At 43.3% G+C, this 25,675-nt stretch overlaps 1 protein-coding gene across 3 annotated transcripts in view; it reads right to left on the bottom strand.

Moving 5' to 3' along the window:
- Positions 1 to 25,675, bottom strand: part of LOC120997236 (cytochrome P450 2K6-like) — a 50,343-nt gene that overhangs the window by 9,933 nt on the left and 14,735 nt on the right. For 2 of the 3 annotated variants that reach the window (XM_040427235.1, XM_040427234.1), the window contains exons 2-5: positions 10,972 to 11,167; positions 9,270 to 9,432; positions 5,547 to 5,696; positions 4,445 to 4,605 (exon numbers count right to left, since the gene is read on the bottom strand). In XM_040427235.1, coding sequence (XP_040283169.1) covers positions 4,445 to 4,605; positions 5,547 to 5,696; positions 9,270 to 9,432; positions 10,972 to 11,154 — 657 coding nt within the window. In that variant the 5' untranslated portion in view covers positions 11,155 to 11,167. Of the gene's footprint in view, positions 1 to 4,444; positions 4,606 to 5,546; positions 5,697 to 9,269; positions 9,433 to 10,971; positions 11,187 to 25,675 lie in introns of all 3 variants that reach the window. The other variant, XM_040427233.1, reaches the window with a different exon arrangement.

Raw genomic sequence — 25,675 nt, 5'->3', positions numbered from 1 at the left:
CAGACAAGATTAGGACATGTTCTATTTCTTTTGCGGGGCCATGGAACGGAGCAACGGATGTGGACAGCACACGGAGTGCTGTCTGCATCTTTTGCGGCCCCATTGAAGGGAATCCGAGCCGCAAAAACAGTGGCTCGGATGCGGACCCAAACAATGGCAGTGTGCATGAGGCCTTAGGCTAGTTTCACACTAGCGGCAGGTGAACAGTGTGTCGGATCCGTCCTGCCGCTAGTTCACGTGTGACCCTGGACTGCCACTTTTGGTCCGGCTGCCTCTCGGCGTGCGCTGCCGCCGGAGCTCCGCCCCCATTATAGTCAATGGAGACTGAGCGGCAGTCTGGATGTGACAGGTTGTTCACCTGCCGCTAGTGTGAAAGTACCCTTACCAGCTCTCAGTCAGATGAGAGCTGGGCTTGAATGTCTCATTGCACACAAGGTTGCCATTGTAAGATACGCTGACTGTATCGGTCTTATGGATAGATTGTTGGCTTGCACATACCTGGCTTTTGGCATACAGCCTTTGTGTGATTGTTTGTTATATGTTGTCTATTGTATGTTATAGATAATGATTTATTTAAAAATATAATAATTAATGATAGGTAGGAAAATACTTATAATAAAAGTTTATTAAAGGGAACCTGTCACCGGGAATTTGTGTATAGAGCTGAGGACATGGGTTGCTAGATGGCCGCTAGCACATCCGCAATACCGAGTTCTAGTGTTGAGCAAACTTCTGTTTTAAGTTCGGCGTCTAAAGTTCGGCTTCCGGTTAGCGAAGTATTCCGATATGGATTCCGAATTCCGTTGTGGTCCGTGGTAGCGGAATCAATAATCGGCCATTATTGATTCCGCTACCACGGACCACAACAGAATTCGGAATCCATATCGGGATTCTCCGCTAACCGGAAGCCGAACTTTAGACGCCAAACTTAAAACAGAAGTTCGCTCAACACTACCGAGTTCCCATAGCTCTGTGTGCTTTTATTGTGTAAAAAAAAAGATTTGATACATATGCAAATTAACCTGAGATGTGTCCGGTACGTGAGATGAGTCAGGGACAGGACTCATTTCAGGTTAATTTGCATATGTATCCAATCAGTTTTTTTACACAATGAAAACACAGAGCTATGGGGACTGGATATTGCGGATGTGCTAGTGGTCATCTAGCAACCCATGTCCTCAGCTCTATACACAAAATCCCGCTGACAGGTTCCCTTTAATGATAGGTAAAAAAAATATGGATGATAAATAGCATAATAAGGATAAAGAAAAGTTTTATACAATAAGTGAAAACAGATTCTAGGTTTATTTAATGATAAAAAATCTAAAATATTCTCGATTACGAAGTTCTAGCACTATATTCTAGATCTTCACGAATTCTCTAAATGCCTATATTCGCGCTCAACAGTCAACAAACACTACTGCTTAGCACTTATTACAAAATAGTGCGCTGGAGCTGACCCTTAGGTTGTACTCTTGATCCATGGACACCCAATAGGAGTTCAGTAGTCATTTGTGTCATGACATTGTTAATTAATGTATTGTTAACATGTCTTTATATTACAGGTACTATGTATTTAACATGTACCGAGGTGCGAAATTTGCATTGTGTACTGGGGTCCTCGTGGGCTGGCATGGTCTTTGGTGATGTGTATACAGACAAGTCCACATGGAACTGACACTGTTTTGATACCAAAGGATCTGTAGATAGGAGTTGGTTACTGTCATCATTCATGGCTGCAGGAATAATGAAAAGACCCTAAGTATTCTGCTAAGGAGATGGACACTTCCAGATCCTTGAACTCACCCCATATTGTTGGTTCTGCCCAAGAGAAAGTGCTCTATGACCAGTGAAGAAGGCCCTTTGTTTCCCACAAATGATTGTGGACCGCTTCCAGAGTGATTCTGTGCGGAGTGCAGTTGGTAGTGACCAGAGACTGGGCCATTACTGGGCCCATGGACGCCCTGCATGAACTTTGTAATGGGAATTGTTCTGTGACAGAGACTACAACCATCAAGTTTTGTGCCACTACTTGAGCTACCAAGTAGAATGCCCATAAGGGGCTGTAACCACTAAGCTTTTTACTCATAGAGACTGTAAATTTTAAACTGTGTGCTTATTAGAGACTGCAATTGCTAAACGGTGTGCCGAACTGGGTAACCATCAAGTTGCACACCAATTGTAACTATAACCACAAGCTAAGTGCCACAGTTTAGAACCATTACCCTTGTTGGCCAAGGAGGAGTAAAGTTCTGTTCTTTAGAAATGTGTTGTGTCCACCTACATTGGCTTGTTGGCTGAAGCTGCTCATCGAATCATGAGTGTAATATTGCTGCCCTAAGAATGCATTGTGTCACATGGATCAATTACAGAATTATATATATATATATATATATATATATTGCAATGTATTGCATCGGTCACAACAAGGGGCAGCTGGCAGCTATGGAGATACTTAGGCAGACCATACACATAATATGGAGTTCAAATTCCCCATGAATATGATATGCACACATGGATTGGCAAAGTTTATATGATTATTTCAAAAGGGAGGAAGAAGGATCTAGCTAGGGCTGCAGCTAACAAGTATTTTAGCAATAAGGTACTCTTATAAGAAAAAATGAATTAATAGACTGTTTTCCTTTATAAAAACTCATAAGACCCCCTGCCATCAGTCCTCAACACCCTTCGTTCACCCCTGTGTGATCAGCCCAAGTGCATCAGTTCCCCCCAGTGCCATCAACTCCACTATCCCCCAGTGCCATCAGCTCCCCCCATGCCATAATCTCCGTTCCCGCAGTGCCTTCAGCTCTCTCCCACCCCAGTGCCTTCAGCTCTACTAAAACCGGGTCCATCAGCTCTCTCCCACCCCAGTGCCATCAGCTCTCCCCAACCCAGTGCCTTCAGCTCTCCCCCATCCCAGTGCCATCAGCTCTCCCCCACCCCAGTGCCATCAGCTTTCCCCCACCCCAGTGCCATCAGCTCTCCCCCACCCCAGTGCCATCAGGTCTCCCCACCCCAGTGCCATCAGCTCTCCCCCACCACAGTGCCATCAGCTCTCTCCCACCCCAGTGTCATCAGCTCTCCCCCACCCCAGTGCTATCAGCTCTTCCCCACCCCAGAGCCAATAGCTCTCCCCCACCCGGTGCCTTCAGCTCTCCCCCACCCCTGTGCCTTCAGCTCCACTCCCCCCTTGTGCCATCTTTCCCTGGCCGGGCCAAACTTCAGTTAAACCACGGACGCACGGTCCATGAAAGCACAGTCTACCCTTCTCCTGACACCCGGAGTGCACAGCATCATTGGTTGCTATGACGCTGTGCACTCCGGGCCCCCGGCCTTAGTCTCGCCCCCACCCCCTCATTGTCACCAACTTATGTTTCCAGCAGGGGCACCGCCGGCACTCCATCATTCCGCGCTGCTCTGGGCCTGATGTCACACAGCGTGACAGGTCACGGCGTGCGTACGTCAGGAGGTCAGTGCAGCGCAGGACCGTGGACGTGCTGTGGCGTGTCCAGAGGCCCCCTGCTGGAAAGGTGAGTATTCCGAGCGCATTGTGGGCCAGCGGGAGAACATGGAGCAGGAGTAATAGCAAGCGCTTCACTTCGTGGTCACGTGACCCAAAAAAAATATTTTGTGTCAAATTACTCGATTTAATCGAGTACTCGTTGCAGCCCTAGATCTAGCATTTTGAAATCCAACATTCCAAATTTGTTCCAAGAGAGCAATTCTGTGTGGACAGTTAAAATGTCCCCATACCAGGGTTTAGCTAGGAAGAAAAAGGGTTGTTCTGATAATACATGCTCAAGGAGTTCCAAAAGCCATTCTTATGTGGCCAATGCATTTAGGTTCAGGGCTCGGGCAGCAAACTGATTCCTTGCCCTAGAAAGATGGCCTACCTACCAATTTACCATTAGATTGATAATCAGTAGGTTTGTCTGTCGTTTATCTAATGTGTATGCTCAGTTCTACACCTGTGTGACAATATAGCATTTACCATTCAACCAATTTTCAGAGTGCCTCTCCAACATCTGCTCCATGGAAGATCATTCCTCAAAAGGTGAGAGTGCTGCACACTGTAGGTCATTGCAATTTACTGCATCTGGATAGTACTTAGGAGACAAGGACAAGCCGCATTAAGAGGTGCCCTGTCCTGGTCTTAGGGCAACATCATGGCTACCATAGCACTGCGTCTCAAAACCAGGGTAGGGACAAATGAACTATAAGTTCACAGCCATTGAACAATAGTGGCGCTCTTTTTTAAAGAAAAAAATCATTAGGCTTTTTTCCAATCTTTATCAACCCCTTTTAAATACTTCTTGAAACATCCAGTACAGAAATCAATTTTGTAAAAAATTTAAGCAGCCAAGTACTGTCATTATATTTTCTGCTCATATGTATACCACAGTGAATACGTTTACGAATGGTTAAGGGTTCAAGAACTTACCATGACCATCGGGGTTCCCATCAGCCTTATGTTCTCATTTATAAAACCCATTAGCCTTAAAAACACTGGATCATTGTAGTCAAAGCGATGACCAAGCATTATGGAGACAATGATATTGGCGACAGCTGCATTTAGGATCACAGGATCTGCAAATGGTTTACCTGGGAATTGGAGACAGAGTATAAATTATTCTCAGGACAGCCACACAAGGGGACTGAGGCACGGGAAGCTCACGTGGAAACATTTGGTGCAACATGGCACAATTAGCGGTAATCCACATACAGATTAATTGGCTGGACAGCACCAGGTGCCTTCGCCCTCACAAATAAGTTCCCCATTGCACATTACATATACATGCAATTTTTACGGTCTTAAAGGCTGTTGTCTGGGTTTTAAAGAAAGATAGGCAATCAATATCAGATTATGGGGGTACGACTCTCAGTAGATACCACCCACCAGAAGATACACAGCAGAAGGAGCAGACAGCAGAATCCACTGTGTAGTGGCCATGCTGGGTTCCTTCACCACAGCTCCCATTCATGTGAATAGAGTCTGAGCGACAAAAACCCAGCGCTACTCTATATAAGAGATGGGGCTTTCTGCTTCTGGCTCCATCCACTGTGTTATTTCTGCACCAGCGGCTGATGAGAACAGCTGATCCATGGGCCTGCAGGGTTTCAATGAGACATGTCAGAAAATTTTATCACTGGTGGTCCATACCCGGTGATGACCATCAATTACCAGTATAAAGAGAACACAGCACTTCTCCAAGAATGATGCCCCTTTGTCTTCCAACTTGGTGATCTTAAGAATTCCAAGTCTGTTGTCAGAAGTCTCCTTTTCACTACCATGAGACGGTAATGTCCATGCCCCAAGGACCCATCTTCTGACTAGGGATGAGTGAACTTGTGTTTTCAAGTTTGGCGTACAAAGTTCGGGTTGTCTAAGAATTCCGTTATGGATTCCGCTTCCACGGACCATGGCTCGCTCATCCCTACTTCTGACATCTGAGTGACTTCTCAGGAACCTTGCCTTTACACTCAGCGCTTCCGCTAAGAGCGTAGATTACATCATTATAATTCTTTGTGATGACATCACTAACCTCCATATGATTTAAAACTCTTCACTAGGAAATCACTTTCTTCATTCATTTTGTCTTCAATGGATTTCTTCCCCATCCCAAAATCTCTTAGTGTTGAAAGTGTAAATCTTCTCATCACTTTCCAATTCTCACCTCCAGAAAAAAGAACACCTGGAAAGAAACTGTCCGACAATGTCAATATATAAAATTAATAATTTGTCATAATTTACACTAAATAACACCGCCCAGGCATTTGGTGGCGTCACATACTGTGCACTCTATTTAAAGCAAATCTACACCTTTAGAACACCATGATGATCCACAGCAGCACCTAAGCTCCACCTAGTGGTGGCTGCAGGCATCCATGAAGTTATAATTTAACCCCTTCCTAACATCAGCCATACATGTACGGCACATGTAGGGTTTGTAAAGATGGTGCTCGCTCCTGAGCGGGGCAAGTGTTTCATATAGCAAGCACCCATGGTTAATGTCCACAATCGGCGATAATGCCGACCGCTGACATTTATCCACTCAGATGCAGTGGTTAAATGTGGCCACGACATCTGAGAGTGTTAAAAACCGGAAGCGTGCACTTCTGGTTCAGACGCACTTTCACCTGCCAGAGATCAAGAAAAGCACCCTGTTCTAATAATGAGCCGGAAGCCTGTATTAGGCTTCCAGGCTCATTATTAGTATTTCCCAGTTTAGGCCACTAGGTGGCAGCACTGAACTGTGATATAGTGATTTCTATACAGAATAATGGAGCAATTTCCATTATTCTGTATAAGTTGCAATCTGATGATTGGCAGTTCTGGTGCACTTGGGGATGTAACAAAAAGTAAATTCAAATTCCCCCCTCCCCCCACAAATCAAAACAAATAAACAATTAAAAAAATAACATCATGAGCATTGCCACGTGTGAAAATCCACATACTACTACAATATAAAAAAAAGTTAGCCCATATAGTCAATGGCTTAACGGAAAGAAAATGGCCGATTCAAGTCAGTTTTACCGCATAGTGAACACCATAAGAAAAGCTGTAAAACTGTGGCAGAATTTTTATTTTTTTTCCAATTCCACCTCATTTGGATTTTTTTTCTAAATTTTCTCATGTTTTGCTCATCTCTACACATGATAGGAATATTAGTATGATGGTTCAGTTATGGTTTAGTATGTAATCTGTATGTAAAGTCTTCTGAGGAAGTGTCATACATTTTATCATTTAAAATAATTCTCAATACCTTTCATCAATGACTTGGTGCTTCATCAAATGTCCTGCTGTATAAGGCCTTGAAATCTCATGTCGCAGAAGAAAAAGTAAAAAAAAAAGTTATTTTGTCTTTAGGTTGTTTTTTAATATGTCACCAGCTCGATAGAAAACGGCTTAATAACAATCATCGTGAGGAAACTCTTCAAAAAGTCTGATACACTAGACAGTGTTAATCAAGGCAGCTTGGGAACTTAAAGTGGCCCTGAATAAAAAAAAAAGTTAAAAGTGGCCCCAATGTGGTCAAGTCTGAACTGACAGAAGGCGGGGCAACACAAGCAGGCAGGGCCAGCAATATCACAGTACAGCACAAAATACCACCCCAGTAAAACCAAATAAAACCAGACAAGATTAGAACATGTTCTATATTTTTCGGGAGCCGCGGACCGGAAGATTGGGGCCACGCTCTGGAAATGCGGAATGCGGACATCGAGAAATCGAGAATGAATGGGTCCGGATTCGTTCCGCAACGTTGAGGAACGGATCCGGACCCATTCTACGGACGGGTGAATGGACCCTAACACTGTGCAGCATAAAATACTGCTCTATGACCATCAGGATGGTGACACAGTTGAATTCATGAGGGACCTGCAGCTGCTGGCCAAGGTGTGCCTAGCATTAATTATTGTTTGTTATGTGGCCAGCGTATGTGAGGAGGGCTCAGGTGGCCCCTTGGGCATAGGCCCACTGGGAAATTTCCCTGTAGGGTATATGGCCAATCCGCCCCTGGTGCTAATGGATTAGATGGGCAATAATTTTCATTCAACTTTGAGGTGACATTATGGCTGTAGGAAGACCAGCCTTACAGCGGAAAATGCCCCGTGCAACACTTTATTTCGGTAGACCCTTCCTTCATGGTATAGGACCATACAGTGTTGTAATAACCATGCACAACCTAAATCTAAACTCTATACAGTTTGGTGCCCCAATATGTCGGCCAAATAATATTCCTGTACGCTTACAGAGATAAGAATAATGTATAAATAGCACTGCCACCACCACACAATCCAAAATAATAGACTGCACAGGGTCTGAGTGGCAGTGCCAAATAATAGGGGAGTAAATAAATCATAGTACCACATAGTAACGACATACTGTAGCGTGACCAGATAACAACTCCATACATACAGTCTAACCTAATCTCCATCTAAAGAGGGACAAATGGTTTATTGCGTGCAGTGTCAGGCTGGGGTTCTAGGTGCCCACCAGAGAAAATTATTCTTGCGGTACAAACCCAATATCCGCAATAAAGTTTAATAGGTTTTGAATCAAAAGAATAAACCCTTGTGGCAACTGATTGGTAGCCATTTAGTTTTTTTGCCTGATCTCTGTGGCCCATTATGGTATCAGAGCTTGGGCCCACCAAAGCATCCTCTAGTAGACTGGTGGGCCAGTCAGACCCTGATTGTGTGCATAACTGTACTGTAGTTATCATTTACACAATGGAATACAAATCTTCTGAATATAGTCCTTCTTAAAGGGGTTTTCCAGGATTTTCATATTGATGGCCTATCCTTAGCATAGGTCATGGGAAGATCTTGGGACACATATTGAATGATCAAACAGTGGACTAAATGCACGAAATCATGAAATATATTGAAGCAGATATACTAATGCTGGCATGATAAAACACCAGTCTAAGGCTACATGCACACAAACGTCGTTTGTTTCCGTGTCCGTTCTGTTTTTTTTTGCCGATAGGATGCGGACCTATTCATTTCAATGGGTCTACAAAAAATGCGGACAGCACACCTGTGTGCCGTCCGCATCAGTATGTTCGTTCTGTAGTCCGTTCTGTAGTCCGTTCTGTAGTCCGTTCTGTAGCCCCGCAAAAAAAAAATAGAACATGTCCTATTCTTGTCCGTTTTAGGCATTGTTACAATGGATCCTCAAAAAAAATAAACACGGATGGGATACGGATGTAATCCGTTATTTTTTTTGCGGACCTCAAAACACATACGGTCATGTGCATGTAGCCTTAGTATAAAGTCTGTCAGCACAGAGTGGACACAATTTATTAAAAGGCACAGGCCTCTTTTGGTGCATTTCCAGGAAGTTCAAATGTACATCAGCTATCATCTCTGCCTGTTTCTGGCTTAACCGATAGTAGATATATCGAGCCACAGGAGGCCATGGCCCTATGGAGTGTCGAGCAAATTAATAAAGCCAAACAAATTGACTTCAATTTGAATTTCAGGAAAAATTTGATTTGCCACGAAGCCGAATTTCATTGCGCTTCGATTCGTGTAACAAATATATTTTTCCTGAAATGACGGTAAAAAAAAAGGCTAAAAATAAAGGGAGGGCCCAAGCCACTCTGTGCACCCTCACCCCTCCTTTTTCATCTGCCAGCCGCTCTTTCTCTTTCTTGATTGACTATGATCCTGCATAGTCGTCTCGGCAGTGTATGGCATGTAGGCTGGTTCATTTTAGGTGGTTGACAGTGAAAATATTAAAGACCAAAAATAAAGTTTACCATTGCCCTTCGATAGGTCATGAAATATAGGGACATATGGTCGTTCCGAAAATTCTTCTGCATAGTTGACAAGAGCGTCCTTCACAGTCTCGTATCCACAGAGTAAAACCATCTTCTGGCTTCCTATCTGTACGGTGAACACTGGGCCATACGTCTTAGAAAGCTGTGAAGAGGAAAGGAGCAGGGTTAACACACAAACTCTTAACTCATCTCGTTATCTTGAAACAAAAGCCATTGAAAAGCAATTGAAGGTGTTTGCTCAACGCATTTAGTTAAAGGGGTTCTGCACTTTCATTTAACTATTGATCTATCCTCTGGATAGATCATCAGCTTCTGATCGGCGGGGGTCCGACACCCGGGACCCCCGCCGATCAGCTGTTTGAGAAGGCAGCGGCGCTCCAGCAGCGCCGCGGCCTTCTCACTGTTTACCGCCGGCCCACTGACGTCACGACTAGTATCAACTAGCGTGGGCGCGGCTAAGCTCCATTCAAGTGAACAGAGCTTAGCCGCGCCCACGCTAGTTGATACTAGTCGTGACGTCAGTGGGCCAGCGGCCCGGCGGTAAACAGTTGGAGAAACAGTTGGAAACTGCTGGAGCGCCGCTGCCTTCTCAAGCAGCTGATCGGCGGGGGTCCCGGGTGTCGGACCCCCGCCGATCTGAAGTTGATGATCTATCCAGAGGATAGATCATCAGTTAAATGAAAGTGCAGAACCCTTTTAAGGCTACTTTCACACTAGTGTTGTTGGATTCCGGAACTGCCTGCCGCATCTGGAAATGCATATGCAAACGGATACCATTTGTTTCCGGATCCGGCTGACAGATGCATTGAAATACCGGACCCATCTCTCCAGTGTCATCCGGAAAAACGGATCCGGTATTTATTTTTTTCACATTTCCGAAGGTCTGAGCATGCGCAGACTATAAAACTGGATCCGTCAATGCGGCAATTTTGGTACCAGATCCGGCATCAATACATTTCAATGTAAATGAATGCCGGCAAGTGTTCCAGAATTTTGGCCGGAGAAAATACAGAAGCATGCTGCGGTATTTTCTCCGGCTAAATGCAGTAAAAGGGAAGGAATGGAAAACATCCTGATGCATACTGAACAGATTGCTTTCCATTCAGAATGCATTAGGACCAAACTGATCCGTTTTTTTTCCCCAGTATTGAGCCCCTAGGATGGAACTCAATACCGGAAAACTTTAACGCTAGTGTGAAAGTAGCCTTAGATAACACATCTCATGAAGCATGTGTGTTAACTCTACTACATCTGTATGTACAGGACATAAATATCTGTACTACATTGAGGGGGGCACATTTATTAAGACCAGCATTTTAAATGCCGGTCTTAATAAAGGCCCATAGCTGGTGGTGGATCCACCAAAGTTATGAAGGGGCGCAGGCCTCTCCATAACTTAAGCGTATCCAGCGCCAGTTCTAAATATCAGGCAGCTTCCTTGCTGTCTTACATTTATACAATTTTCTATGCCTAAAACAGGCATTGAAAATAAAAAAAGAGACAGCGCTGCTGGCCCATTCCCTTCCCTGACCACATCACGCCCACAATTTTAGATTTTGCGTGAGCGGGGAGAAGTGGCAGATAGCAGCGCAACTAACCGCTGCCTTGCCATCTGTGCCTGAAATATGCCTAATTTACACATATTTTAGATTAGTAAATGACCCTCACAGTGTTATAGTACCTCTAGAAAAGTCTTGTATGGCCTCTTCAGGTTTAATTGGTGAATGTTTCCAATGATCGGTAAGGGCTTGGGTCCAGGTGGGAAGTTTTTGAAAAGATTATCCTTTCGCTCATAGAAATTTTTTATTAAAAATAGGCAAAAGAAAATCACAAGAAGAGCTGTGACCGGGTCAATAGCGAACATGATTCCGTCAGTTCTGAAACGAAACATAGAAACTTTTAGCCAGTCAATAACACCTTCAACCTCTTTTATTGTTATCCTCGTTAAAAAATGTGGGTGTCCAACCTGTAGTGAAAGTACCAACACCCTAAGGGTGGGTTCACATCTGTGTTCTGGATTCCGTTATGGCTTTCTGTTATAAAATGGTTATAGCGGAAAATAACAGAATCCATAAGACGGAAGGACGGATCCGTTATGATGCCCATAGACTTGTATTGTGACGGAATGCAAAACGGAAGCCTTTAAAAGGCATTCCGTTTTGCTTTCCATCTTAATAGAAGTCTATGGGGATCCGTCTGGTTTCCGTTATGCAGAACGGAGAAAAAAGTCCTTTGTTTTCCGTCTTGCATAACTGGACACAGACAGATCCGTTATGATTCCCTATAGACTTCTATTAAGACAGATCAAAACGGAATGCCTCTAAAGGCTTCCATTTTGACTTCCATCTTATGGATTCCGTTATAACCATTTTATAACGGAAAGCCATAACGGAATCCAGAACGCAGATGCGAAGCCACCCTAACATATTCCACTCTTTGATCATTCAGTATGTGTCCCAAGATCTTCCCATGACCAAACACTGTAGCAATTACAGATTAGTTCTTCCTTACCTTTACTCTTGTCTCAACATATCTCGCGATGTGTAGCACAAGATGACCAGCTAATAAGAATTACTAGATGTCTATCCTAGGTTTCTTCGTATGTGGCCACCCAGTGGTTGAGTTTTGTGCTGTAGTTTGTCAAGGGTTTTGCTGGAATATTGCGATTTTGTATCTAATTTCCACATCGATAAATGGGAGCTTTTTTAGGGTTTGTATTGTCTTGTTTGAGATTTAATATGAAAAGGCAAACACCCTAAGACAAAACTTGAGTTGTGTGGTGCATCCAAACGAGAAAGAAGCCTTTCGATTCTGAATGTCAAACTTTATTTTTCTGCCAGTCTGCTTTCCTAATTGGTAGATAAGAAGGGTGATGATTTTATATATTTTCTATTAAACTTCCATCCATAATATTGTTACAATGATCTTATTGTGCTTTTGGAATCACGACAGCCAATGAAACTACCAGATGTCTCCTTAGATCAAGCAAGGATGCTTCATAAAATATACCGTAGTCTCTCTCTCTCTCTACCGAATCAGATTTAGGCCTCATGCACACGGCCGCTGCCGGACATGGCTGTATTGCTCGTGCTCCCCTCATTCACGGAGCCATTCACTTGAGCTGTGGTGCCGAACGGAGGCACTAAGGAGTGCTTCCGTGGTGTTTCTGTCCGTGACTCCACACCGCAATTTTTTACGGTGCAGACGGATCACGGACCCATTCAAGTTGTCTCTCGAACCGTTCCGGCCGCCGCACGGATGTTGCCCATGTATTGGGGACCGTGAATTGTGGTCCCCTATGCGCGGAACGAATGCACAACGACTGTGTGCATGAGGCCTTAATCAGATTCCATACCAGAAAAACCCTGGTTAGGGTGGTGGATTTTTTTTTTTAGATTGTACAAATAATTCTGAGACCATAAAAATATTAACTTCTAAACTTAAATAAGTGATGAAAACTTTTGTAGAGAGAGCAAATTTGCCCACATGCACGGTGGGAGGAGGACTCGAACAGGGATGATCTACGGTGAGACAGCGTTTTTTTTATTTATTATTTAGTTTCTTTATTAGTAAAAAAAATATTACAGTGAACAAGAAATTGAGTAAACACTCCATATATTTGATAACCTCTTTTTCTCCCCTTATCCCTTCTGGGGTATGCCGAGTAAGGGTAACCAAAATTCTAGCCAACAGCAGTATCCTACCTAGAAAGATCTTTTGATACTTGTGACTACTTATTGTAGAAAGCTCATTGAGCAAGAACACTTGAGGTTCAAAGGGGATTCGTATTTTAAGTCTATGGTTAAGAAAGTTATTGATATTAATCCAGTATTTTCTAAGTTCTGGGCAGGTCCAGATCATATGGAGGTAGTCTGCGCCTAGAATATCACATCTAGGGCACTTGGATGTATCTCGTAGCCCACATTTATTTAGCCATGTGGGGGTAACATATAGTCTATGGCAGATATTAAAATGTACTAGGACATGGTTGAAGTTCCGGGATAGTAAGCCTGAATTAGCAAAGATATTCCCCCACCCCTCTAATTGTATATGAGACAGCGTTTTTAAGACAATGGAGACATCAACTTGTAATTACTCTCATCCTATAGCACAATAGTTTATACTTTATTGATGACTTCTCTCGCCCAAGCTGTCTTCCATTATGGGATTAAGGGATTCAAGTGACTGCACAAAATGTCAACACAATGACACCACCCTAATCCATTTGTACTGGAGCTGCCAAAAGGTATTTAGATACTTTGATGATGGAGGTGGAGCAAGTTGGTTTGACTCTGGATCCATTGGGATTGTAACCTTGTAGATCTCTCCAGTCTGACTGGTTCATCTTTCGCCCAACAGACGACTAGTGATGGACGAACATCTGCCGGTACGGTTCGCGAACGTGATCGCGATCAAATGTTCGCGAACCGCAAGTTTGCGGCGGGTCCCATTCATTTTATTGGCAGGTGAACCTGAAAAACCTTCAGCTCATATTTGCAGCCAAGAAATAATTACTAGAAGTGCACAAATAGTCCCACAACATGGATAGTGACATACCAGATGTATTATTCAAATTTGCGATCTCCATAAAAAAATATTTTCAATGCGAAATATCGGCAATATAATTTTCGCGTACGCGCATGCGAAATTCACTATACAGTACCCAAATGCACTATAAAGAAAGTATATTGGTATATAACACCCCGCTTCAATCAGTTTTTTGGGGGGGCGACTGGTATATCACACCAGTAGAAATTATTTGTTCCAATAACGCTTGTCCCTCTATATACCTGCAGTATCGCAGCAGAACCGCACACAACTGCCGCACAATACAAATGCACTATAATATACTTTCTAACAACACGGACACCAGCAATGTGCATTCCGCAATTTGCGGACTGCATATCGCCGACACTATAATAGAAAATGCCTAATCTTGTCTGCAATTGCGGACAAGAATAGGACATGTTCTATTTTTTTGCGGAAACGGAAGCACGGATGCGGAAGTGCAGATCCGCAAATGCGAATGCGGACAGCACATTCCGGCCCCATTGAAAATGAATGGATCTGCACCCGTTCCGCAAAATTGCGGAACGGATGCGGACCCATTTTGCGGACGTGTGAATGGAAAAGATATCCCTCAAAATGAAAATAAATTTAATTATTAAAGTTAAGCAAAAAGCATAGATGTGGTCGGCAATAACAAGTGCTCGGCGGCACCAAATCAGAAACCATATGTCCTACCACAATCCGGGGGGTTCCAGTGCACATCCATGAATCCCGGAGGGAAAGAAAAAAACATCTATCCCTGGGCTAGATGATGATGTGGTATTGAAGGACAAGGTGGGCAAAGAACTGTCCCTGATATTGCCCTACAGGTAGGTGCTAATCTGGCCCTGATAGCCTAACCACAGACCACCCGCCCTGATAAGAGCGACCCTGTCTGTAACCTTACCCTATATAAAAATGGCCCTAGTAAGCCCCTAGGCCCCTAGGGCCCTATAGGTGATCACTATATAGATCTATGTGTTTTTGACTCATTATAAAAGTATATTATAAGTATATTGCACCCCTCTGTGTATCACACCTATCGATAGCACACCTATACCAGTCCTTAAAATAACTTTTGTGGCCCTATTAGCTAGCGTTTGTTGTCCCTAACAGCCTGTTCCTGCTCCACACAGCAACCTCTCTCTACACTGGCAAAACACTGAATGTAAAATGGCGGCCAGATCAGGTTTATTTATAAGGTAGGGGGTATGTCCATGTGCTGAAACGTCTCAATTGGCTGTCCTGTACCACCTGATGGATGTGTCATGGGTCAAAGTTCTTCACAATGTAAAAGAATATGGCGGGCGCGAATTTCTCCATATGTTCGGCCAATCGCGAACACGCAAAGTTTGCCGCGAAACGACCCCCGGGCGAACCGCAAGGCCATCTCTACAGACGACTGAAAATTTGTACGTATCAGTACGAATTGTACAGCTTCAAAGCTGGTTATTCCAGAATTTACCACTATATTCAGTTTGAACATAAAAATATTTTAAATGTTACTCTATGTGAAAGGAATATGTTCTAATAATTGCTGATAATTTCCAATGTGTTGTTGGAAGATTGTATTATGTGCACCCCTCATCAGCGCCGTGGAATAATAAATAATAATAATAATTGTCTATGGAGCCCAGGAGAGCGGAGGTTGATAAGAGTGCTAGTGGCTATGATGGTGGTAGTAGTACTCACAGCTCACAGTGGCAGTCCTCACCCTGGCTCTCCTTGGGTTGTGCAGTAAATGGAGGGCACACCCTTTCTTCCCTCGAGGCACTACCTGGCATTGGGGCTCCTTCCTGGTAGTAGTTGGGGTGCCCTTGAAGATGGATGTTTGGCAGGAATTTTGGTTAAAATAAAGTTTATTTTTACTGAATTGATATTATAAGTAGTATCGCATATAGCAGCAAAGGCATAGTTGTAAGTATATCATGGTAGGATTTTTTTCCCAATAGTGTTATATAGCCAACAATGATAGTAGTAGTAGTACTCCCTGTCTTTTTTCCAAATACACAGAGATAAAGGTTCTCTGGTCTTGAGCCCAGTTTTGAGGAGCTTGTATAATAAGGTCATATCCCCTGCTGTGCTCAGACAAGACTCCTTTAGGCCTCTTTCACACGAGCGTGTCTGGATACGTTGCAGCAAACCCGCGCGAGTAGGTACGCAATTGCAGACAGTTTTGACTGCGATTGCGTTCCGTTGTTCAGTTTTTATAGCACGGATGCAATGCGTTTTGCACGCACGTGATAAAAAACTGAATGTGGTACCCAGATCCGAACTTCTTCACAGAAGTTCAGGTTTGGGTTCAAGGTTGTGTAGATTGTATTATTTTCCCTTATAACATGGTTATAAGGGGAAATAATAGCATTCTAAATACAGAATGCATAGTACAATAGGGCTGAAGGGGTTAAAAAAAAAAAAAGTTATTTAACTCACCTTAATCAACTTGTTCGCGCAGCCGGCATCTCTTCTGTCTTGTTCTGTGAGGAAAAGGACCAGTGGTGAGGTCACTACACTCATCACATGGTCATTCACATGATCCATCACCATTATAATAGTGACAAGGGAACTACAAGTCTCATCATCACCAGATTGTTGTTATTGGAAATTAGGGGGCAACAAAGGGAGAGGTAAAAGTGGAGAGAACTATAACTCCCAGCATGTCCAGGCTGTTATTATTGGATACAAGTGGATATTACACAGAGAGAGTATACGGCCGGGTTCACATCACTGTTTAGTTTTCTGTATTTCTGATCAGTCAAAAGAACAGAGAAATAAAGGAAATAAAAACAGATCCTGCATTTCAAGCATAAGTTCTGCATATTCCGCATCCGTTTGAGTCTGAGATCCATTATTTTAGATGGAAAAAAGCCCTGCACGCAAAAAGGAAAACTAAACGGTGATGTGAAACCGAAGAGAGAACTACAATTCCCAGCATGTCCAGATTATTATAGGGCATCATCCAGTTTTACTAGGTGAGAGCTTTAAAAGGAAATAACTATAACCCCCAGTATGGCCAGACTTATTATGGGGCATCAGTATACATTACAGAGAGGGGGTATAAGAGGAGAGAACTAAAACTCCCAGCATTACTAGACTGTACTAGGGCAAAAATTGAAATTACAAGGATATAGATATAATAGGACAGAACTACAACTCCCAGCATTACCAGACTGTACTAGGGCAAACATTGAAATTACATGGAGTGGGATATAATAGGACAGAACTACAACTCCCAGCTTTTATAGCATGTTATATGGGCTATCCCTGGACACCACTAGCCTCCCCTCCAGGCACAACACAGAAGCTCTGCCCCCTCACAGAAACATCCCATAGGTCTTCATCACCAAAGGTCCTTTAGACTTTTTGGCTTCCTGCACTGGTCACATGGTTGATGACGTTACCAAAGGTCCTTTAAACTTCTTGGCCTCCTGCACTGGTCACATGGTTGATGACATCACCAAAGGTCCTTCACTTCTTACATTCTATTTTAACAGGTAGTAGCTATATCAGTGTAATTAATGGGCGGGTCCTATTCTCCACTTCAGGCCCCCTTCCCCCAGGGGCCCCATAGCAGCTGCATGGTCTGCCTCTATTGGAGATACGCCACTGCATATATGATGCTGAAGAGAAGATATTTATGAAGCATTATTTTTCAGCTATTTTTATCTTTCTGATGTCTGTATTCAGCCCTTAGCAACCCTATTTCTCTGTGCCTCTATTTCAGCATCTTCCCAAGATGGCATCTGCTGCACTTCCTGTGGTGATCTTTGCCATGTCCTTAAGGCCATCCTGTATTTCCCTCACTTCCCAGAAGCCCTTGCTCTCCTCACAGGAGATCTGATGGGTGTAGCGTTGTCATGATACCAAAGTTTTGATTCGGTTTCGATTTGGCGACTAAAAATTTCATTTTAGTCTGGAGCAGTGCTGTGCCCCCCTATAAAATAGTTCTGATGCCTGGTGCCCCTATATAGTATTTATGATGTCCTGTGCTCCCTATATAGTATTTATGATGTCCTGTGCCCCCTATATATTATTTATGATGCCCTGTGCCCCCCTATATAGTATTTATGATATCATGTGCCCCCCTATATAACAGTTCTGATTCCAGATGCTCCATATATAGTATTTTTGATGTCCTGCCCCCCCCCCAGACTGCTTCCCTGCGTCACCATTACTATCAGCTCTCTCTGCATCCATTGCAGGCAGAGACAGCTGAGAGCTGGACATAAGAACATGGGGGATTAGTTGATGGGGCTAAAGGGAGCTGTATAATGAAATTACAATTAGGCTGAATGTTATCTGAGTGCAGTATCTATGTAAATTAAACTGAAAATGATTAACACAGGGCGAGCAGCAAACAGTGGGAAACTGCAGATGTGAAGCCTGCACAAGATGTATTAGTAGCTAGGAGGCAGAGTACCTCCTACTACACTGTGACTGCACTCTCAGGGCTGTGCTCCTCCTCCCAGTGCTCTCCCGAACACTCAGGACTGTGCTCCTCCTCCCACTGCTCTCCCCAGCACTCAGGGAAGGCTGTGCTCCTCCTCTCAGGGCTGTGCTCCTCCTCCCACTGCTCTCCCGTGCACTCAGGGTTGAGCTCCTCCTCCCAGTGCTCTCCCCGTAACTCAGGGCTGTGCTCCTCCTCTCAGTGCCCTCCCCGGCATTTAGGGCTGTGTTCCTCCTCCCAGTGCTGATCTGTCTCTTGTTTATCACAGAAGAAAGACGGCCTGCACATGACAATGCTGTGAGATGAGAGCTGCTGAATAGGAAAGTAGCATGCATTTGTGAGAGTTATTATAAGGTAAAACTAAAAATGATGAAATTCCAAAGCACTTTAGTGTGTACTATAACATTATACAATATAATATGAAATGGCAGTTACACTTTAAAGATGTACAAACTAGGGGGTGGGCTAAGTTAATCACTCTGGTAACTAGAGATGAGCAAAGTTTTGAAAAATTAGATTTGGCCACTTCACCAATATTAGCCAAGAAATTCAATTAGTTCTGAATTAATTTGTCATGAATCGCTCTAAATCAGATATACCCAGGCCACTCTGGCTTAGGCTATGGCCACACGGAGCAGCTGTGCTGGGCACTGGAATAATAAATGCTTCCACTTCAGTAATTTGATCAGTTATTTCTATCAGATATTGTGAGCCAAAACCTCTAGTGAAGCCTACTCCGAGGTAAGGTGTAATGGAAAGATTTGAACCTGTTCCGTACTTTTGACCCGAACCTGGTTTTAGCTTCCAATAATTGATGGAAATAACTTACCAAATAACTGAAGTGTGAACTCAGCCTTATTGGTATTGAATTCTTCTATTAATAATTTTCAGCAGCACTGTCCCTAGCGCATGAGCGCTTGTCATGTATCTCCCTTTGCTCAGCTCACAGGTCAATGACGGAGACTGCGTGGGATGATGGTTTTAAGATAAGATAAGATTAGATTCCTTTATTGTCACTGTACAATACAATGTAATACAATGTACAATACAATGAAATGTTGTTTGGAGCAATCCTAGATGCCATGGACAGAGGAACAAGAACTGACATTTAAACTAAAGCATTACACTAGAAAAAAAAAAAAAACATTGCACTAGAAAACATTACTATTCACAGTTCACAGTATATATATATATATATATATACACTGCGTGCAGAATTATTAGGCAAATGAGTATTTTGACCACATCATCCTCTTTATGCATGTTGTCTTACTCCAAGCTGTATAGGCTCGAAAGCCTACTACCAATTAAGCATATTAGGTGATGTGCATCTCTGTAATGAGAAGGGGTGTGGTCTAATGACATCAACACCCTATATCAGGTGTGCATAATTATTAGGCAACTTCCTTTCCTTTGGCAAAATGGGTCAAAAGAAGGACTTGACAGGCTCAGAAAAGTCACAAATAGTGAGATATCTTGCAGAGGGATGCAGCACTCTTAAAATTGCAAAGCTTCTGAAGCGTGATCATCGAACAATCAAGCGTTTCATTCAAAATAGTCAACAGGGTCGCAAGAAGCGTGTTGAAAAACCCAGGCGCAAAATAACTGCCCATGAACTGAGAAAAGTCAAGCGTGCAGCTGCCAAGATGCCACTTGCCACCAGTTTGGCCATATTTCAGAGCTGCAACATCACTGGAGTGCCCAAAAGCACAAGGTGTGCAATACTCAGAGACATGGCCAAGGTAAGAAAGGCTGAAAGACGACCACCACTGAACAAGACACACAAGCTGAAACGTCAAGACTGGGCCAAGAAATATCTCAAGACTGATTTTTCTAAGGTTTTATGGACTGATGAAATGAGAGTGAGTCTTGATGGGCCAGATGGATGGGCCCGTGGCTGGATTGGTAAAGGGCAGAGTCAGTCCGACTCAGACGCCAGCAAGGTGGAGGTGGAGTACTGGTTTGGGCTGGTATCATCAAAGATGAGCTTGTGGGGCCTTTTCGGGTTGAGGATGGAGTCAAGCTCAACTCCCAGTCCTACTGCCAGTTTCTGGAAGACACCTTCTTCAAGCAGTGGTACAGGAAGAAGTCTGCATCCTTCAAGAAAAACATGATTTCCATGCAGGACAATGCTCCATCACACGCGTCCAAGTACTCCACAGCGTGGCTGGCAAGAAAGGGTATAAAAGAAGAAAATCTAATGACATGGCCTCCTTGTTCACCTGATCTGAACCCCATTGAGAACCTGTGGTCCATCATCAAATGTGAGATTTACAAGGAGGGAAAACAGTACACCTCTCTGAACAGTGTCTGGGAGGCTGTGGTTGCTGCTGCACGCAATGTTGATGGTGAACAGATCAAAACACTGACAGAATCCATGGATGGCAGGCTTTTGAGTGTCCTTGCAAAGAAAGGTGGCTATATTGGTCACTGATTTGTTTTTGTTTTGTTTTTGAATGTCAGAAATGTATATTTGTGAATGTTGAGATGTTATATTGGTTTCACTGGTAAAAATAAATAATTGAAATGGGTATATATTTGTTTTTTGTTAAGTTGCCTAATAATTATGCACAGTAATAGTCACCTGCACACACAGATATCCCCCTAAAATAGCTAAAACTAAAAACAAACTAAAAACTACTTCCAAAAATATTCAGCTTTGATATTAATGAGTTTTTTGGGTTCATTGAGAACATGGTTGTTGTTCAATAATAAAATTAATCCTCAAAAATACAACTTGCCTAATAATTCTGCACTCCCTGTATATATATATATATATATATAGAAAAAGAAAAAACACAGGCGGCACCACCTAACGTACAAGGTGGGTGCAAAGTCCAAGCACGGCAGCAGGTGCTTACCCAATCGTAGAATCGAAAAAAAATTGGACTGCACTCCAAGCGTATCTTCAAACAGTGTGTGTTTATTCACCCATATGTGGCATAGCGACGTTTCGGCTCCAACTGAGAGAGGCTTGAGAAAGGCTCAGTTGGAGCCGAAACGTCGCTATGCCACATATGGGTGAATAAACACACACTGTTTGAAGATACGCTTGGAGTGCAGTCCAATTTTTTTCGATTCTACGATATATATATATATATATATATATATAGCAAGAGCAAAGTAGGAAGTGCTTATGAGTATATATACACACTGATTCAGACACCACTGCAGACAAGAGATCATCATGGGTTCATGAATGCAGCAGTCCTTTTCAGTCTGTGGTAATTTCTATCCTTGGAAGGGGCAATAATCTCTGAGCATTTAGGAGACTGATTGCTTTGGGGTAAAAGCTGTTCTTCAGCCTAGTGGTGCGGGCATGTAGGGCTCTAAGACGCCTACCAGAGGGTAGGGGAATGAAAAGGCTATGGCCGGGGTGAGTTGGATCCCCGCAGATAATTTTTGCCCTGTTGATGCAGCGAGCAGTGAAGATGTCATCCAGTGATGGTAACTGAGTACCAGTTATTCTTCCAGCCATTCTGATGATGCGCTTGAAGGTCTTCTTGTCCTCAGAAGAGCAGCCGGAGTACCACACTGTAATGCAGTATGTGATAACAGATTCTATGGTGCACCTGTAAAAATTGACTAGCAGCTGTTTAGGGAGTTGTGCTTTCTTCAGACTCCTCAGAAAATAAAGCCTCTGAAGGCCTTTTTTTGGTAATTTCTGTTGTGTTTTTTATCCATGACAGGTCCTGACTAATATGAACTCCTAAGAATCTGAAACTTTGAACTATCTCCACGTTTCCACCATTAATGCTAATGAGATGGTGTCCATTTCGTTTCTTCTTCCTAAAATCCAGAATTAGCTCCTTTGTTTTCTTGGTATTGAGTATGAGGTTGTTGTTCTTACTCCATCTCTCTAGGTTCTCAACCTCTTTCCTATAGGCTGTTTCATCATTGTTGGAGATTAGGCCTATCACGGTCATGTCATCTGCAAATTTTATAATGGTATTGGTATTGTGAATAGGTTTACAGTCATTTGTGAAGAGGGAGTAAAGGAGAGGGCTCAACACACAGCCTTGCGGTACCCCAGTGTTTAATGTTAAGGATGAAGAAAAGTGCTTGCCCATGCGTACGATTTGTGGTCTTTTTGTAAGAAAATACAGTATCCAGTTGCACAGGTGTGAGCTGTAAGGCTATCTGCGGATTTGATGGCTGCACAGCATTATGGGTGATCTTGGTTCCCGGCTTGCCTTCTGTAAACTTATTTTCTCTTTGTAACACGTGCAGCCACCATTTTTGGAAAACCTAATTCGTAACCATGAAGCGCGAGAAAAATTGGATTAGTTGTGAATTGAATTCTGCTTCAGATGCTTCACGTTGCTCAACACTACTGATAACCTGTTCCAGTCTGCCAGTATTTACTGTTTCCCTGTCCCTGCTCCTGGTATCTTCAGTAACCTTCTTCAATAGTATTTCTGCCTTGCTGGTTTAGGACGGGACTAGCGTTGAAAGAAATAGAGTGAAAAATCGATTTGCCACAAAGCCAAATTTCCTCGTGCTTCGTGCTTGAAGAGCTGGCCGCCACCATCGTGATTGAAGATCTCGCATGAAATCCCGTGTGTGGTGATGTATGACGTCATCACGCCGACTGACGTGATAACGTCATCATGGGCCACACAAGATTTCACGCTAGGTCTTCAATCAAGATGGTGGTGGCCGGCACATCACGAGTAAATGGATGAGGTAAGAATAATTTTTTCCACATTTTATTTTACACTGTAATATTGATGTCAGATGCCACGATCAGCTATGAACATGGCATCTGAGGGGTACAATGACGGGGAGTGGCGCAATCGCCATTACTCATCATTGCACTGGCTAGTTACAAAGAAATGCGCTTCGTGGCAAATTATTTTGTAAAATTTAGTGAAGAAGCCGAATCGAATTTTCCAATACTTCGCTCATCTCTAGACGGGACCACTGCTCCTGTAAACAGTGCTGTGAACCGTTTTGGCTGTTCTGGCACCTCTAGATGACGTAAAAGAAAATTAGCAAACCCCGTCCTGCCAGCTTTGTGTTCTTCAGGGCTCGGTGTCTGCGTATTAATAACCATCCATGCCTCCAGTGCCCTGTCCTCGCAGCTGCCTTGAGAATCGAGAGTGCTCACTGGAACTGTCTTGGCTTTCATCCTGGTGAGGCTTTTTATTATAATTCGGACTACCGATCAATAAAATATCTATTTTTCACATTTTGTCCAGTTTATATACTGTGAGCTGTAGCATTTATATGTATACATATCTGTGTATTGTGGGGATTCGCTCTGGTAGGCAGGTTAGCGGACGCAGTATAGAGGCAATAAAAAAAATCATAAACTTAAACAGTTCAGTGTTTATTCATGCATTAAATAAGTGACAAAAAAAAAACAGTTCCCAGAAAAAACTGTCACCTTGAGTCTGGTGTTCGTTCACACCAGGCAGTAACGCAGAAGTCCTTGTATAAAACAGATTCCACGTGCTTTCACACAAACACTGTAGCAGGCCTTAATCCTGGCCCAAACTCCCAGGCACCAACACAGAGACTGGCAGCACTCCACTGTCAGAGAGGAGTCATCCACACCACCTGACAGTGCTGCCTGTGTTTTATGTCCCAAACCAAGACCCGGCCTGGAACGTGGGGAGAAGCTACCCACCCATCACTTTGACTACTCCCAATAAGAGCCGTCCCGGGATAGCTTTGCAGCCAATACTAAAACAGCTGTGTCAGACTGCAATCTGCAAACTGACACTGAGAAAAACCGGCTCTTACCTCACCGAGGCCAGGAACCTTTGTGACACGTGAGGACCATCAATGACGACTCCTTGTTCCTTCCTACAGTATGCATATATATCTCTATGTGTGTATGTACGGTACATGGATATATGCTTGTGTTTTTCTTTTATGTATATCTGTGTAGATTTTGATAGATATTTTGGTGTGTTTTTTTAACATATATGCATAATTGTATATAAACAGCAAAAAATGAGGCAGCATTCCAAAGTAGGTCGAATTTGAATATACAGTCAGGTCCATAAATATTGGGACATCGACACAATTCTAACATTTTTGGCTCTATACACCACCACAATGGATTTGAAATGAAACGAACAAGATGTGCTTTAACTGCAGACTGTCAGCTGTAATTTGAGGGTATTTACATCCAAATCAGGTGAACGGTGCAGGAATTACAACAGTTTGCATATGTGCCTCCCACTTGTTAAGGGACCAAAAGTAATGGGACAATTGGCTTCTCAGCTGTTCCATGGCCAGGTGTGTGTTATTCCCTCATTATCCCAATTACAATTAGCAGATTAAAGGTCCAGAGTTCATTTCAAGTGTGCTATTTGCATTTGGAATCTGTTGCTGTCAACTCTCAAGATGAGATCCAAAGAGCTGTCACTATCAGTGAAGCAAGCCATCATTAGGCGGAAAAAACACAACAAACCCATCAGAGAGATAGCAAAAACATTAGGCGTGGCCAAAACAACTGTTTGGAACATTCTTAAATAGAAGGAACGCATCGGTGAGCTCAGCAACACCAAAAGACCCGGAAGACCAAGGAAAACAACTGTGGTGGATGACTGAAGAATTCTTTCCCTGGTGAAGAAAACACCCTTCACACCAGTTGGCCAGATCAAGAACACTCTCCAGGAGGTAGGTGTATGTGTGTCAAAGTCAACAATCAAAAGAAGACTTTACCAGAGTGAATACAGAGGGTTCACCACAAGATGTAAACCATTGGTGAGCCTCAAAAACAGGAAGGCCAGATTAGAGTTTGCCAAACGACATCTAAAAAAGCCTTCACAGTTCTGGAGCAACATCCTATGGACAGATGAGACCAAGATCAACTTGTACCAGAGTGATGGGAAGAGAAGAGTATAGAGAAGGAAAGGAACTGCTCAAGATCCTAAGGATACCACCTCATCAGTGAAGCATGGTGGTGGTAGTGTCATGGCGTGGGCATGTATAGCTGCCAATGGAACTGGTTCTCTTGCATTTATTGTTGATGTGACTGCTGACAAAAGCAGCAGGATGAATTCCGAAGTGTTTCGGGCAATATTATCTGCTCATATTCAGCCAAATGCTTCAGAACTCATTGGACGGCGCTTCACAGTGCAGATGGACAATGACCCAAAGCATACTGCAAAAGCAACCAAAGAGTTTTTTAAGGGATAGGAGTGGAATGTTATGCAGTGGCCAAGTCAATCACCTGACCTGAATCCGATTGAGCATGCATTTCACTTGCTGAATACAAAACTGAAGGGAAAATGCCCCAAGAACAAGCAGGAACTGAAGACAGTTGCAGTAGAGGCCTGGCACAGCATCACCAGGGATGAAACCCAGCGTCTGGTGATGTCTATGCGTTCCAGACTTCAGGCTGTATTTTACTGCAAAGGATTTGCAACCAAGT

Source organism: Bufo bufo, chromosome 4 (genome assembly GCF_905171765.1).
Source record: "Bufo bufo chromosome 4, aBufBuf1.1, whole genome shotgun sequence".
Taxonomy (NCBI): Eukaryota; Metazoa; Chordata; class Amphibia; order Anura; family Bufonidae; genus Bufo; species Bufo bufo.
Note: the sequence above shows the minus strand (reverse complement) of the source record. Positions and strands in the feature narration are given on the sequence as shown.